The 15,953-nt window shown below is 39.4% G+C and overlaps 1 protein-coding gene across 4 annotated transcripts in view; it reads left to right on the top strand.

Annotated features, from left to right (window-relative positions):
• The window catches only part of LOC106870070 (zinc finger protein 585A), a 46,180-nt gene extending 30,254 nt beyond the window's left edge, over positions 1-15,926 (top strand). For 3 of the 4 annotated variants that reach the window (XM_052972947.1, XM_052972946.1, XM_014916038.2), the window contains exons 2-3: positions 8,864-9,133; positions 10,191-15,926. In XM_052972947.1, coding sequence (XP_052828907.1) covers positions 11,543-15,184 — 3,642 coding nt within the window. In that variant the 5' untranslated portion in view covers positions 8,864-9,133; positions 10,191-11,542 and the 3' untranslated portion in view covers positions 15,185-15,926. The remainder of the gene's footprint in view (positions 1-8,863; positions 9,134-10,190) is intronic. The other variant, XM_052972948.1, reaches the window with a different exon arrangement.
• The last annotated feature ends 27 nt before the right edge of the window (positions 15,927-15,953 follow it).

A 15,953-nucleotide genomic window follows, 5' to 3' on the forward strand; every position in this document is an offset into this window, starting at 1 on the left:
AGACCCCTCATCATTTATCTCCAAATGCAACAAGCCCTCGACAGAACAACATTGCCCTATTTCATACCACCGAACCAGTTAGTCAAAGAGAGGAGTGGAAGAGCAGAGAAACGGATTTGCTGTTGCATAGCTACAAGTCTTCCAACTTCTACATTACGGCCCTTAGCCACTCTAATCTCCTCGCTTCCATCACCAGTATTAAGTTACGGACTTGGCACAACTTATCTTACATTTTCTTTTTTTTTTTGCGTGTGAGTCTGGCCTGTTGCTGTAAACTCTAGCTCTTTGATTGCTCTTCACTGTATGCTACCAATGCACTCTGAGCAGTTGCAATGCACCAGCCAACTGCATGTCAGACATACCACTTCCTTTTGAACATTCCCTTCCCTTCATTTTCCTCCTCTTCGTCATCATTCTATTCATTATCATTGATTTAATGAGAGTCAGACCTGCAGAACAGCTGAACTTTCTGTCCCCCACACCCAGCTCTTTATTCTTATCACTTCATCCATCTTTCTAGAGGTCGTCCTGCCATAACCAGCTTGCAAGGGTCACTCAACACCATTTGTCTTTTCCTTATGGAATTATGGGATCAGCCTTGCCTTCTGTCCTTACAAGATCAATAAAATAAAGTACCAGTTAAGCACTGAAGTTGAAGACATTGGTTTCAAACTTTGGCACAGGGCCAAAAATTTGAGGGGAGGGGCAAGTCAATTACATCGACCCCAGTGATCAGCTGGTCCTTATTTTATCGATCCCAAATGGATGAAAGGCAGAGTGTAAAAACGGACGAAATACCACTAAGCATTTTGCCCAGTGGGCTAAAGATTTGGCCAACTAACCACCTTAACTGAAGCCAAAGAAGAACTGACAAACCCTCTTCCCTTAAAAACTTTCTGGTCAGTACCAATTGGTAAGAGCAGTACTGAGTTCAAATCCTGCTGGGGTTTACTTTGCTATTCATCCTTTCAGGGTTGATAAACTAAGTACCAGTTGTGCACTGGGGTCAGTGTAATCAACTTACCCCCTACCCTTAATATTGCTAACCTTGTGCCAAAATAAGTAAGAATTATTAAGGGCAATTGGCAGGCAGAATCATTATTAAAAATACCTTGCTGTATTTCTTAGGTTCTCGGTTCAAATCCCACTAAAGTCAACAGAACATTTCATCTTTCTCAGGTTTAAGAAGCGAAGTACAAAGGAAGTCCTGGGCTTGATTTCATTGGTTTTTAAAAAGGGTTTTTTTTTTGGCAACTATACAAACCTGGTGAAGAAACATCCAGCTACATGTGTATGTCACTGAGTGCATTTCCAGTCTGAGCTAATGGTTGATTCATGGAATTTCCAACTGCAAGAGCAATGAGGAAACGTGCATAACTCGTTACAGAACAAATATAACAAAGGACTTTGTTCAAATGGTTACCAGTTCTTAAATTTTTAATACCAATATTTACATCCTTCCCCACCAGCTCCAATAAATATATACATCATTTACATTATTTACATTTGACAGATATTTGTCCGCATCTTGTTTGTTGTTAATACAATGTTTCAGCTGATATACCCTCCAGCCTTCGTCAGGTATCTTGGGGAAATTTCGAACCTGGTATATGGCATAGTGGTTGAGAGTGCGGGCTAGGGCTACTAACCCCAAGATTCCAAGTTCGATTCCAAGCAGTGACCTAAATAATAATAATAATAATAACATCGATAAAATACCTTAGGAATACATATGGTTGGAATGTGAACTTCTTAACCACACTCAGACACACACGCATGTATATATAATGGGCTTCGACACAGTCTCCACCTACCAAACTCCATTCACAAGACATGGGCCACTCCAAGACTGTGGTAGAAGTGACTTGCTCTAAGGTACTGTTTAGTTGAATTGAACCTTGAACAACCATTCCTCTGCCTTATGATAAATAGATCCTGTCTAAGGTCTACGTATTGTTTTACTTCCAACTGATATATTGACTGTGAGCTTGAGTGATGCTCTTCACTCTACTTTTATAACATGGCATTTTCCCAAGTATCTTGTTGGTTTCGTGATGTTTATTGATCTCTTTCTCTTTCCTGACATCTTGCTCCACCTTCAATATTTCACACCGTTTAATCTTAACTCTTAATCAGATATTTCACTCAAATTCCCATTGCATGTAATAATCTCAAGGAGGAGGAGGAGGAGGAGCTGCTGGTGATGGTGGTGGTGGAGGAATAGGAGGAGTTCTTGCTTACTTTTATCTTCTATCTTTTACTTGTTTCAGTCATTACCCTGTGGCCATGCTGGGGCACCACCCCGAGGAATTTTCATTGAATGAATCTACCCCATTACTGTATCTTTTTTTATTTAAAGTCTGGTAGTTATTCTATCAGTCTCTTTTGCCAAACTGCTAAGTTACAGGGATGTAAACACATCAACATTGATTGTCAAGCAGTGTGGGAAACAGACACACACACACACATACGAAGGGCTTCTTTCAGTTTCTATCTACTGAATCCTTTCACAAGGCTTTGGTCAACCAGAGGGTATAGTAGCAGAGGACACTTGCCCAAGGTGCCACACAGTGGGACCGAACCTAGAACCATGTGGTTGAGAAGCAAACTTCTTACCACACAGCCCCACCTGCTGTTTATAATCTTAACTAAATGTGGATCAGACTGAATGCAAACCTACTCTTCCATCTTCTCTGCCTTAATATCCAAACATCTGATTTATAGACAACACCAAACTACTTCTCGATCTGGAGATGTTTGCCTTTGTAGGAATCGTACAAATCTTTGTTGGTTGTTTTCTTTTGTTCTTGAATTTGTATTGACCATCGAGCGTTGGGTCTCACAGGGGCAGTGACTGATGACCGCGACTTTTGGCAATACACCATGCTTGAGAATACCCATCATGCCAAGTGAGATCGTGGTCGTGGTCAATGCCGGTGTGACGTCAATGGCACCCGTGCTGGTGGCATGTAAAAAGCACCCACCACACTCTTGGAATGGTTGGCATTAGGAAGGGCATCCAGCTGCAGAAACCATGCCAGATAAGATTGGAACCTGGTGCAGTTCCCCGGCTTACCAGTTTGCAGTCAAACCATCCAACCCATGCCAGCATGGAAAGCAGATGTTAAATGATGATGATGATGATGATGATTACAGCCATGACCCCGCTGGAGGACTGCCAACATAATATGTTGTACACCTCACTGCTTGGTTTATTGTATTTGAACTGGCATTCTGTTGGTTGCAACAATCACTGATCCAATCAGTGAAACAGCTGACTTGTGAAATTAATATGCAAGCGGCTGAGCACTCCACAGACATGTGTACCCTTAATGTAGGTCTCAGGTTTTTTTCCCATTTTTACATTTTTTAGTCAGTGGGGAAGGCATAACTCATGCCCCTGTACAGAGCCTCCAAGACTGATGAGAGGGAAAAAGTTATCCCTAAACCGGACATTGAGGGCCCTTAAGGCTTTCAACAGACTAGGATCCACGAAAGGCACACTAAGTGCAGAGTGAAGCAATTGGGTGAGAATTCGGGGGTTATGGAAGTTTGGCACAACCAACTGGACACTGAAGTGTTTTCGTCAAAGTACTTTACGACATTGGTGACACACGCATGCGCACACACACAGAAATACATGCACACATGCATATATATTAATGTTTTTTTTTTTTGTTTATTTGTAAAAACCATTTTACATTGATCTGATGGGTTACTCTATATTTTTGTAGAGTAAAAATTTATCATTCCAACAATGGCTTAACTGGCTGAAACTTCGAAGTCACTGTCAGTAATATTCCCATTTAAGAATAAATATATATTAGAGAGGGGGAGAAAGAGAGACATTCCAATTTATTAATTGAACACGAATGACAAACATTTTCTCCTCATGAGAAATATGGTCAGAGAGAGCAAGGTGTTGAGAGATAATGTGAGAAACATTAAAATGTCTGATACTCAGCATCAAATCAGTGGTGCCAAGTGGGCAGCGCCAAAACGGCTGTGCCAAAACATCCCATACACCACTAAGTGCCAGCTGGTAGTTAAACTAAGTGATGGATTAAGTTTATCATTTTTATAGGCCATAACAGGATTTGAACTCAGAACAAATACCACAAGGTGTCTGGTTGGATTTTCTTATAGTTCTGTGCCAATCCACAACCATAGATTAGTCTTCTCTTTTTTATGGATCTGGTGCCACATAAAAAGCACGCACTCCACTCCGTAAAGTGGTTGGTGTTAGGAAGAGTATTTGGCCATAGAAACCATGCCAAAGCAGACAGCAGACCTTGGTGCAATGCTATGGCTTGTCAGCTTTTGTCAAACTGTCCAACCCATGCCAGCATGGAAAATCAATGTGAGATGGTGGTGGTTGTGGTAACGGATCTGAAAGGACGTCAGTCATTTTGTCCAGTGATCCAACGACTCTGCCAGTTTGCCATGGTAATGTGTCAGACTTTTAAGGAAATAATCCACTGACGGAGCATCTATGTGGTCACTCCATCTGCTAGAAATAGCTGCCAAATCAGTGAAATCACAATATATATTTATAAAGCACGCGTTGGATAATGTATTCCAACATAGTTACAAAAAGAGGAGATGGTCATGTTTGGCCTAATCAGGGATGACCTTGGACTAAACAGCAATAATGAAGAAAGAAAGGCCCTATATAGTCACTTGACTTGCTAGAAATAGCAACCAAATCACCCTCATCACAACCTTACATACCAATTAACAGATGGAGTGAGAGCTAAACGACCTTTTTTCAGATGAGACAAAACAGACAACAGATGATACCAGTGCCATTGAAAAGGCTGTTAGGAAGGAGGCCCCAGGGATAACTCCAGTTCAATAGTGCAGGTGGAGGGAGCAATGAAAACATAACAAAGTTCCGTTTATTCAAACCCTGTGGAAGGATTCCGACCACCACCTCAAGGAACTAAAGGTGGACTAACTCATTAAAGAACTTTGAGCAATTGGCAGTTCGGGTTGGCAAGCAGTTCACTGTGAGCTGTGATTGAGAGGGGTGAGTCTCATGTAAATAGTAACAGGAGTGCAACGTGTAAGTACTTTCTTTCCCCCCTGCTTCGTTATTGTGGATATCCAACAGACAAGGATATAAGATAAACTAAGTAAGTACTTGAGGGAAACTAGCTTTCCCTGTGCTGTCCAAAACAATGAAATCTGTTACAAGTACAAGCAGCAACAGCAGCAGCAACAGCAGCAACAGCAGCAGCATTGTCATCACCAGTACCACCACTGTCATCATCATCATCATCTCATCATCCCACATCATCATCACCTACATCACTGGTTCTCAACCAGAGCCTTTATGACCCTTGGGGTGGGGTCCACATAAGATTTTGCTGTTTCTGTGCAATAAACTGGTTATACTTCTACAGTACACAAAATACTTAAACATAAAACAGGGAGAACATTTGGGACCATATATGGTCTGCTTCAATGCGAATGGGTTAATATCAAACACTTTACAAAGTGCGCTGGGTATATTTTATCAGGGTGCAAGCTCTGTGTCCCCAACACTACAAGGTCCTTTGATCCCTTCATTGTTTATACTCAGCTCCCAATCGCTTTACATACATCATCACCGTCGTCATCATTCCTCAACATTTCGTGCCTGTATGCCATGCTGTCATGGGATGGATGATTCGACAGGATTCATGGCAGATTTTAATTGGACTTCCAATCTTACTTTCCAAGACAGATTGGAGGATCACATCTCACTCAGACATCTCAATTTTTGAGAACGTACAGAATTGTTTAAGATAAACAAAAGGTACTTTACACAATAGATAAATCCTGAGTTTTGCTTCATTGGATTCTAAACAGCTTACAGAGTATATAATCAAGACATTGTAAAGAAGAATGAAAAATTCTACATCTTCAAAATCCGATATTCCTTCAAGGACTGCATCATGCTCCAGTGTCTGCTTTGGCATAATCTGTGCAGCTGGATGCCCTTCCTAGCACCAACCATTTTACTGTGTTTGCTGGGTACATTTTTATGCAGCTTGCAGGGATAAAACAAAAAGTATGAGAGAAAAAGAAAAGACCTGGAGCAGAACAGTTCTCTTGGTGATGAGCAGCTTCATCACTACTCCAATATTCATTATACTATTAAATGTAGCTTTATCTGTTTCAAGTTCCACCGTTAAAAATGATTTACTTCATATCTCTTGAAGTTTCTTAATTCCTATGCTGTTAGCATCTTCCAATTCTCATGACCAAGAACAAACCTTCTAAAATGGATGAAGAAAATCTCAATGGCTTCTTTGGTATAATGGTTCTACTTGTGTCTCAAAGCAACCTTGACATGTCTACAGAAGATGTGGGTTTGGGTGTTATCAGCCCTGGAAAAATAAAAGGCAAAGGTGACATCAGCAGCTTTTAAATTCCAAAGACTGGATCCTCCATGATATTAGTTTTACCTCTGTGACTTAGTAAGGTGCAAGTGAGGGCCTCTCAATGTTTCTGAGATGCTGGACACTCACCTCATACTTTCATCTTGACCACCTTCAGAACCTCTTAACCAGATCCAGATCCTTTCCTCAACAATACGCACAGGATTGCCATTATGTGCAAGTTGAGTGGCAGCTTCAAAACAGCAATAGTCTTGCATCTTGCTACAAAATTACAGTAATTACAGGTGCAATATTAATCTGGTTCATTTAACAAACTCTTTGCTGAAATTTATTTGATCAAAAATGGTTTTCATCTGTTTCACCAGAAGCATCCAGAAAAACTATTCCCCACGAGTTTGATGTCATCAATTGCTCGATCCTTGTAAAAACTTTGTCTTTCATCAGGAACCTAAAGTGGTTCTTTCAGTAGACCTATTTTTGGATGTCAGCTGGTTGCCTGCCTCAGCTGAGGGTTGCAGCTGGCTGTCCCCACTGTACAAGATCTTTATCAGCCATAACACCATACAGCAATTTCCTTTCTACCATAGGCACAAAACCTGAAATTTTGGTGGTTGGGGAGAAGTCAATTACATCTACCCCACTACACAACTGATACTCATTCCATCGACCCTGGAAGGATAAGTCAACCTCAGCTGAATTTGAACTCAGAACATGAACACAGATGAAAAACCATTAAGCATTTTGTCCAGCATGCTAACAATTCTTGCAGCTCATCACTCAAGACTTTACAGTAATAATTTCAATAAGGATCAGTGCTTGACTGCACAGAACAGGGGTAAATGCCAGGTTTTTTTAAAATCTTGTGCTTCAAGAGAATGCTCTACTGGGGATTGGATGGTGAGCAGGCAGAGAAAACGATAGCAAAGAAGCTTCTGATCTTGGAGAGTGCAAGAGTACAACCTTTGCATCATCTTCCATGAGATGTCTTCTCTGTATCAAGCATACTAAGTTTTAAGCTACTGCTATGAAATTGGCCCATTGTGCTGGAGCCGTCTAAAATTTAATCCTTTTTGTTGCCATATCTCTATTGAAATACACTGACTGCAATTAATTATGAAAATAATGCATTTAGTAAAATAACTTTCAATTAACAAGAGATTTTGATGGAAGGTTTTAATTGAGATTTTTTTTGAAGCAGGTTCATATCACAAAACCAGGGTTGGTGTCAAAAGCATTCAACACATTCGTAAAAATTCCTCATTTAAAATTCTCCCTTTTAAAAGTTGCTATAAGGTTTCAAATAGCATGAAAGACAGAATATAATGCTTTCATTATTTCAAATAAAATGAAAAGTAAACACTATTATGCTTAATTTTTTTTTTGTTTTGTTTTGTTTCTAAAGTATTCATCTGTTAAAGTTTATATTATTTCAAATATTATTGCAATTAATAATTCCAGCTTTCAAAAAACATAAAAATCATATTCAGAAATACAATGAAATTTAAATGTGATGTTGAAAGAATGAATTGTTTTTCAATCTTCCCTGATATTTGAAATCACATACTTAACTTTTCAATGATATGATCTTTAAATATGGAATTTAATAACAACAGCATTCTAGGTACATACATTGTCCTGCCCCCCCCCCCTCTCTATATATGTATATGTTCTTTTATTCTTTTAGTCATTTGACTGCAGCCATGCTGGAGCACCGCCTTTAGTCGAACAAATCGACCCCAGGACTTGTTCTTTGTAAGCCTAGTACTTATTCTATCATTGTCTTTTGCCGAACTGCTAAACACACCAGCTTCGGACAAACACAGACACCAAATACATACATATATATATATATATATATATATATATGTGTGTGTGTGTATGTATATGACAGGCTTCTTTAAGTTTTTGTTTACCAAATCCACTCACAAGGCTTTGGTCAGCCTGAGGCTATAGTAGAAGACACTTGCTCAAGGTCCCACGCAGTGGGACTGAACCCGAAACCTTCCAGCACCTGGCACAAATCCACCTACTACTCAATCAAGGCAGGAAGGGCTTTCTTTGTCTTATGAATTAGATGACAACCCCCACTAGTGCTGGTGTCGTGAAAAGACAACAAACCATTCAATACACTCTGTAAAATGGTTGGGGAAGGACATCCAGTCATGTCAAAGCAAACATTGGAGCTCTGTTTAGTCTTCTAGCTCGTTGGGATCCTGTCAAATTGTAGAACCCATGCCAGCATAGAAGACGAAGATTATTGTTGTTGTTGTCATTAACAAATTGCATGGAGTTTTATATGTGAGGGATAAAAAATGTAGTTTCAGACACTTGTCTCTTATCTTAAAGGAAATAGATTAAAGGGGCTAACAGTGGGGTTTTCTGAATTAACTTTCATCAATACAGACCCCATAAATTTCCTTGGATCTCAGACCTTACATTAAAATGTTATTGTTATTGTTTTTCCTGTCGTTTTCCAGGTTGAAAGCGGAGCATTTTGCAGAGACAAGACATCTCCACATAAAGCAAAAAACTGTGTGTCCCTTCTTTGGAGAATGTACCAGGGGTTTCAGGGTTTTACGTCGCAGACCAGCAGCTGTGAAAATATTTGTGAGAATGTATCACTAATGTTGTGGCATGTTTGGGGGTTCAAAGCCCAAGTATGACCAGAAGTTGCACTCAAGAAGAAGAATGTGGGATGCAAGAAAGAGGAAGAAGAAAAACAAAAAGAAACGTTGAAGAAAAGAAAGGTTTGTACTTTGTCATGTCGTTGTTGCTGTTGTTATTGTTTAGTTTCTGGTTGGTTTTTGATCAAATAGATCTATGATAGAAAGAGGTTCCACCTGTAACCATTCCCCCATTTTTTTTTCAACCCCCACCCCCCAGTCAGGGGCTGGGGTGGGGGTGTAAGATGTGGAGGCAGAGTGGGTTCTTGTAAAAGAGCTTCTCAGTTACTCACATTTAGTAATGAAGAGAGGGAATGTGTGTGTGTGAAACTTTTGCTTTTAAATGCTGGTGTTGATATTATTTATGTGTTTCCATTTGAACTCACACAGAACAGGTTATTTACTGTGGAAACAAACACCTGTTGATATTGAAGTTTCAGGTGACTGGCAGATGTCTACCTGGGATCACATCATCGACCACAGTCAGATGTGGAACTGACACTGCACACGCACGCATGCAAACACACATGCGCTCACATGCATTCACACGCATGCAAGCAAACACACACACACACCACAGTTGTTGTTTAGCCCCAGGTAAGCAATAATCAAGAGGGCTTACAATCAAAGGCATTCCTGCCATGACCATCATCCAGTGTTTTTTAAGGACTTCATGCTGTAAAGTTGTGATTTGAGGGGAATTTAGCTGCTGTTTCTATTAGGACTATCAACCAAATATGCTTGGGCCAAAGATGTTAAAAGGTTAAGTGACCAACAGTGACTTTGGTCAGTGTTATATAGTTTTTTTATTAGTATCCTTCACTGCATGATATGTTGCTTTACACTGGCCTCTGCTCATGTAGCCACATGGAGAATTGTATCATCAATATTATCAACAACAAGGTGGTACAGTCAGCACATGACTTTATACTAACTTGTTCCCACCAACACCATCCTGCTACCCATTATGCCACCCCTATTATAACTTTCATTATATCTTGCCCTCTTCTTTTATTTTTATTACATTTTACCCTGCTGTCTTTGTATTTAAATCCTGCAAACATTGTTATGTCCCATGTGGACCAGATTTCATATTTTCACACATTTCTTCTGTTTCTTTTTCTTCTTCTTCTTCTTCTAGGGTAACAGTTTTACTGTGGAGACTTTAACCCTCGACTTGATGTGAAGCTGGTTTTGTTACATTGTTAATAGCAACACACTGATGTATCTGATAGTCTAATGTAGTGTGTGTGTGTGTGTGTGTGTGCCACCATAAACAGACTGTATAACAGCTACTACTTTACAACAACCTGCAACAATCTTCTCCCTAAACATTGTCATATTGGATTACTAAATTTGTGTTCCTGCTGTTAAATAGCTCTGGTGGCCAACCGGTCATTGGTCAACCGTACTGTGACTGGATAGTATTGACAACTTAGCTCTGACTGAAGTATATTGGTCAACAGGGTTGTGACCAATGTACTTCAGCCATTGGAATACTGACTGGTGAGAGAAAAAAAAAACAAACCCTTGGTCAACATAGGCACTGACCAAAGTTAATTAATTAATCAGTGTAACCTGGTGATTGGACCTTCGACATAATTGATTATTTTAATTCAGTATTAAACTGGTAATGTGAACAGTGGCACAGTGAAGATAAAAATATCATTATAAAGAGTGGCAGACTCAATGAATATGATTAGCAGCAGAATCAACATAAACAGTGGCAGAACCAACATGATCAGGGACATTATCAACAGTGGCAGAATCGTAATAAAAAGTGACAATACAGGCTGTGAGAGAATGAACATATAACAGTGGCAGAAGTAATAAACAGCAGTGGTAGATAATAATAATAATATTGATATTAAGAAGAACAGTAATGACTGAAGTATAAAGTATCATTTGATGGTGAGAGACAGACGATAATAAATGATACGTGATTTTGAAAAATAACCGCAGGCCCTACCAAATATTGTTTGCTAGTGGCTTCTGTAAATTGGTTGTGTAGGGTTACAGAAGGCAGAGAAACTGGTATAAACAGTGACCGACAGTTAACACTTTACAATGTGCACTGCAACCACAACAAGTAGGTAGCAAGTTGTTAAAAGGAACCCCAACAGTTAACAAACTGTACAACAGTAAACAGTAGAACAACAGTGAACAGCAGAACAACAGTGAACAAGCTGTAAAGTTACAACAACAGCAATTGCAATCAAACAGAAAAATATCTAAATGACAAATAAACCATTTACACCAACAGCAACTACAACAACAACTTGGCCATTTACAACAACAGCAATTGTAATATTTCTTATCTATAATGACTTTAACAGATCCAACTAATTGTGAAGTTAGAACAAGAAATAAGCACAGCAGCGGCAGTGCAGTAGCTGCTGCTGCTGTTGCAACTTGTAAGCTCCCCCAGCAACAGTGCAGTTGTATTGATATATTTACACCAAGTTTCTCCTTCCAATCAATCCAACACTAACCATGTATCCAGGTCAGCCCACCTTCCCCACCCTTGAAAATACCCAGTGTACAATATACGGGCAGCCTATCTACCAGATAAACCAGTTGAAAATACCCGAACGAAGCCCTGTCAATGAAACGGGCTACTTCCCCAATCTTCTTTGGAAAGACCAATACCAAGGTCTTGGGATCTCTAATAATGTCCAAAACCTCACTCCGAACCGAGTGTCTGTCCCTTCTGTAACCCCATCCCCCAGCCCCAGCTATAAAAATAGCACCAACACAATCAGATTTGCCAGTTCTGAGAGCAGCAATGTTACTACAGACAGGAATCTGCGTATTCCTGATGTCTCTAGGAAAAGTGTTTACCAAGGAACTACCGGTTCTGATTCTTCACGAATACACAATGAAGGGGAACCGAAAAACTATCGAGTTCTCAACATACCAGGTAAAAGCTTTTCTTCCCCAGAGCCAGTCTCGAATAATCGCATGGACACTTCTGCAAAGACACAAAAAGGGGACTTCCCATGTAAATATTGCGGGAAGGTCTTCTCTTGTGAATTCTTTTTGAAGATTCATACTCGCATTCATTTAGAAGACACATCCTCTCCACCACCGCCACACCCCAATCATACCTCTCCCACCAACATTAGCAACAATAACAACAACAGCAACAATCATCTTCATCACAACAATAACAGTCACAACAATGCTATTAATAACAACAGTCATATGAATAATAATAACAACAACAGTCACAACAACCACAATAACACCAGCAACCACAACAACAACAATAACAACAATAATAATAATTTTTCTAGTAATCAAATTGGAGGTGGCAAAAGCGACTCCTGTTTCCAGGCACCATCCCCTGTCAAACCCCTTCATATGAATCCACACTTTAACACTGGGAACATCAATTCTTCTGGATCTGCTGTTGACAAACCGTTCCGTTGTAGTATTTGCTCAAAGACATTCAGTCATCTAACTAATCTAAAACTTCATCTTCGCACACATTCTGGTGAGAAACCATTTAGCTGTGATGAATGCGGAAAATCCTTCGCTCAGAAGAGCAGTCTCAAAGATCATCGGCGTCTTCATACTGGAGATTTGTTCTATTGCAGTTATTGCAAAAAACCATTTGCAAACCGCTTCTTTCTTCAGAACCATGAACGTAGCCATACAGGAGAAAAGCCTTTTAAATGTGATTTCTGTGGTAAAGCATTCGGCCAACGTACGAATCTTAAAACCCACCTCAGGACTCACACGGGTGAGAAACCATTTCAATGTGATCTGTGTGACAAATCTTTTGCGCAGTTGAATTGTCTAAATGACCACAGACGGCTTCACACAGGAGATACTTATGTGTGTGGTATTTGCAAAAGAGAATTCTCGAACCAATTCTTCTTGAAAAGTCATGAACAAACCCACAAGTCAGGAGAGATTTTCAAATGTACAATCTGTGGAAAGACCTTTTCCAACAAGTTCTTTTTGAAAAATCATTCCAGGATTCACAGTGGGGAAAAGCCATATGCTTGTGAATTCTGCGATAAGAAATTCTCGCAAAACGGGAATTTAAAGACACATCTTAGAATTCATACAGGAGAGAAGCCATTTATCTGTGACATTTGTGGTAAGGCATTTGCACAAAGAAACTGTCTGAATGATCATAAGAATCTACATACAGGTGAAACATTCAAGTGCGAATTGTGCAGTAAAAGCTTCTCCAACCAGTTTTTCCTAAAAAGCCATGAACAGATACATACTGGCGAGACTTTTAACTGCAATATATGTGGCAAAAACTTTTCAAATAAATTCTTTCTGAAAAACCATTCAAGAATTCATTCAGGTGAGAAACCATTTAAATGTGATATTTGCGATAAGCAGTTTTCCCAGAGAGGCAATTTGAAAATTCATCTGAGAATACACACAGGGGAGAAACCATTCGTATGTAATATTTGCGGAAAAGGATTTGCGCAAAGAAATTGCCTTAACGACCACAAAAGGATCCACACTGGGAACATGTATTACTGCTCCATATGTCATAAAGAGTTTTCTAATGAATTTTTTCTCAAAAGTCATCAGCAAGTCCATAAGAATACAGATGAAGTTTACACATGCTCAATTTGTGACAAAACATTTAACAACAAGTTCTTCTTAAAGAACCATGAAATATCCCATTCTGGTGAGAAACCATTTACCTGTGAAATTTGTGACAAGTCCTTCTCTCACCGGACAAACCTAAAAACACATTTAAGAATACACACAGGGGAGAAACCCTTTCAGTGTGATATCTGTGATAAAGCTTTTACACAGAAAAATACCCTGAACGATCACAAGAGGATCCACACCGGACAGCTGTTCTATTGCCCTGTTTGTAATAAAGGGTTTTCTAATCGCTTTTTCCTAAAAAGCCATGAACTCAGTCATTCGGACCAAAAGTCTTACGAATGTGAATTCTGCCAAAAACGTTTTACACTATCAGGTAACTTAAAAATGCACTTAAAAACACATACTGGAGAAAAAGATTATATCTGCGACATTTGTGGGAAGGCCTTTGCCCAGAAAAACTGCCTAAACGACCACAAAAGAGTACACACAGGAGACTTGTTTTATTGCAGCTATTGTAAGAGGTCTTTTGCCAACCAGTTTTTCCTTCGAAATCATGAGCGCACGCACACAGGGGAGAAACCATTCCAGTGCAGTTTTTGTGATAAAGCTTTTGCTCAGCGAGGTAACCTAAAGACGCATCTACGCAAACACACAGGTGAGAAACCATTTCATTGTGATATATGTGGGAAGTCCTATTCTCAGAAGAACTGTCTAAATGATCATATGCGTATGCACACAGGAGAATTGCTCTTGTGCCGCTTTTGTGGCAAAGAATTTTCAAACCGCTTCTTTCACCGTAACCACGAGCGTCTTCACACTGGGGAGATCCCATATCATTGCGAGTTGTGTGGGGAAGTGTTCTCCCACAGCTCTGCGCTAAAAGCCCATACCAAAACACACACAGAAATAGGTAAGAAACAAGTATTCTACTGTGACGGTTGTAATAAATATTTTACAGACCGGAACAACTTTACAAAACACAACTGCTTTCAAACAAACAATTCTGAGTTGTCGAAACATCAGCCTTCCATTAAGTCCCCAATGACAAACATCAGAACTAACAACAACAACAACAACAACAACAGCAACAGCATCAACACCAACATCAGCACCACCCCCACTCCACCCCCCTCTAACAACAACAACAGTATATACAACAGTAACAACACCACCACCACCACCAACAACAACAACATCAATAGCATTAAAGCAAATCCTACATCTATTCAGGAACCCACTACAGATATGTCAAAAGGGCCATGTCGAACAGACTCAAACTCTTCGGCTTCTATCAAATCCGACTCCAGCAAAGACTCGTTGACTCCAATAATAGTCCCCTCACCTGCTCCCCCCACATTCTTACACGAAATGCCCCCCAGTTGGGAGAACAACTACATTTGGCTGAGAGAGTTTCCTCTGCCCCCCATGTTAAGTTCTGGCTGGACTAATGTCCCCAACACAATGAATTATGACTGGAACAAAAATAATAAACAAGAAGACGAAGAAAACGCTCAGCAAAGCGCTAATTCTTCACCAAAAAGCCACTAAAGACAAAAAAAAAAGTGGAGTTTTTTTTTTGCAATTTTTTTTTTTTCATGTGTGCATGTTTGTACATATATGTATGTATGAGTGTGAGTGTGTGTGTGTGTATGTGTCCTCCATTTGTTATATTTCATGTGTGGGATCTGCTATTGAAATTAGAAGTCAACTTTTCTGACAATCAGTGTACGAGTTTCACTGTTAGCTTGCTTTGGTTACTAGACTTTTCTGTTCATTGTGTCCACATCGTTGCTGAACATAAGTGTTCACCAACACATGTGCGTTCAGTTTTAGCCGGGGGTGTTGAATGCGTGTTCGCTGCTTTAATGAGATTTTTAAAACCCATACGTTCACTGTTTTAACAGGATTGCTGAACGTATGTGTGTTCACTGTTTTAACAGGTTTGTTGGACATTTGTGTTTACTGTGTCAAACAGCAGCAATATCTTCTACATAACCTCATGTCAAGATATTATAAACTCATTTCATTCACATATAAATATGTGTGTGTGTGTGTGTGTGTAGAATATATATACATATAGATGTGTATGTGTTTGTGTATGTAATTTATGTACGAATACTTACTCAGATCAACAAATGTTGACCATACATACACAAACACCCAAACACACACACACACACACACACACATTCTGATACTGTTGTAAATACTTAAATACATATATATTACATATTTGGGTACTTCTATATATACATACATATGTGTGTGTGTGTAAATATATGTGTATATATATATATATATATATATATATATATAT

This window comes from Octopus bimaculoides, chromosome 14 (genome assembly GCF_001194135.2).
Source record: "Octopus bimaculoides isolate UCB-OBI-ISO-001 chromosome 14, ASM119413v2, whole genome shotgun sequence".
In the NCBI taxonomy this organism is placed as follows: Eukaryota; Metazoa; Mollusca; class Cephalopoda; order Octopoda; family Octopodidae; genus Octopus; species Octopus bimaculoides.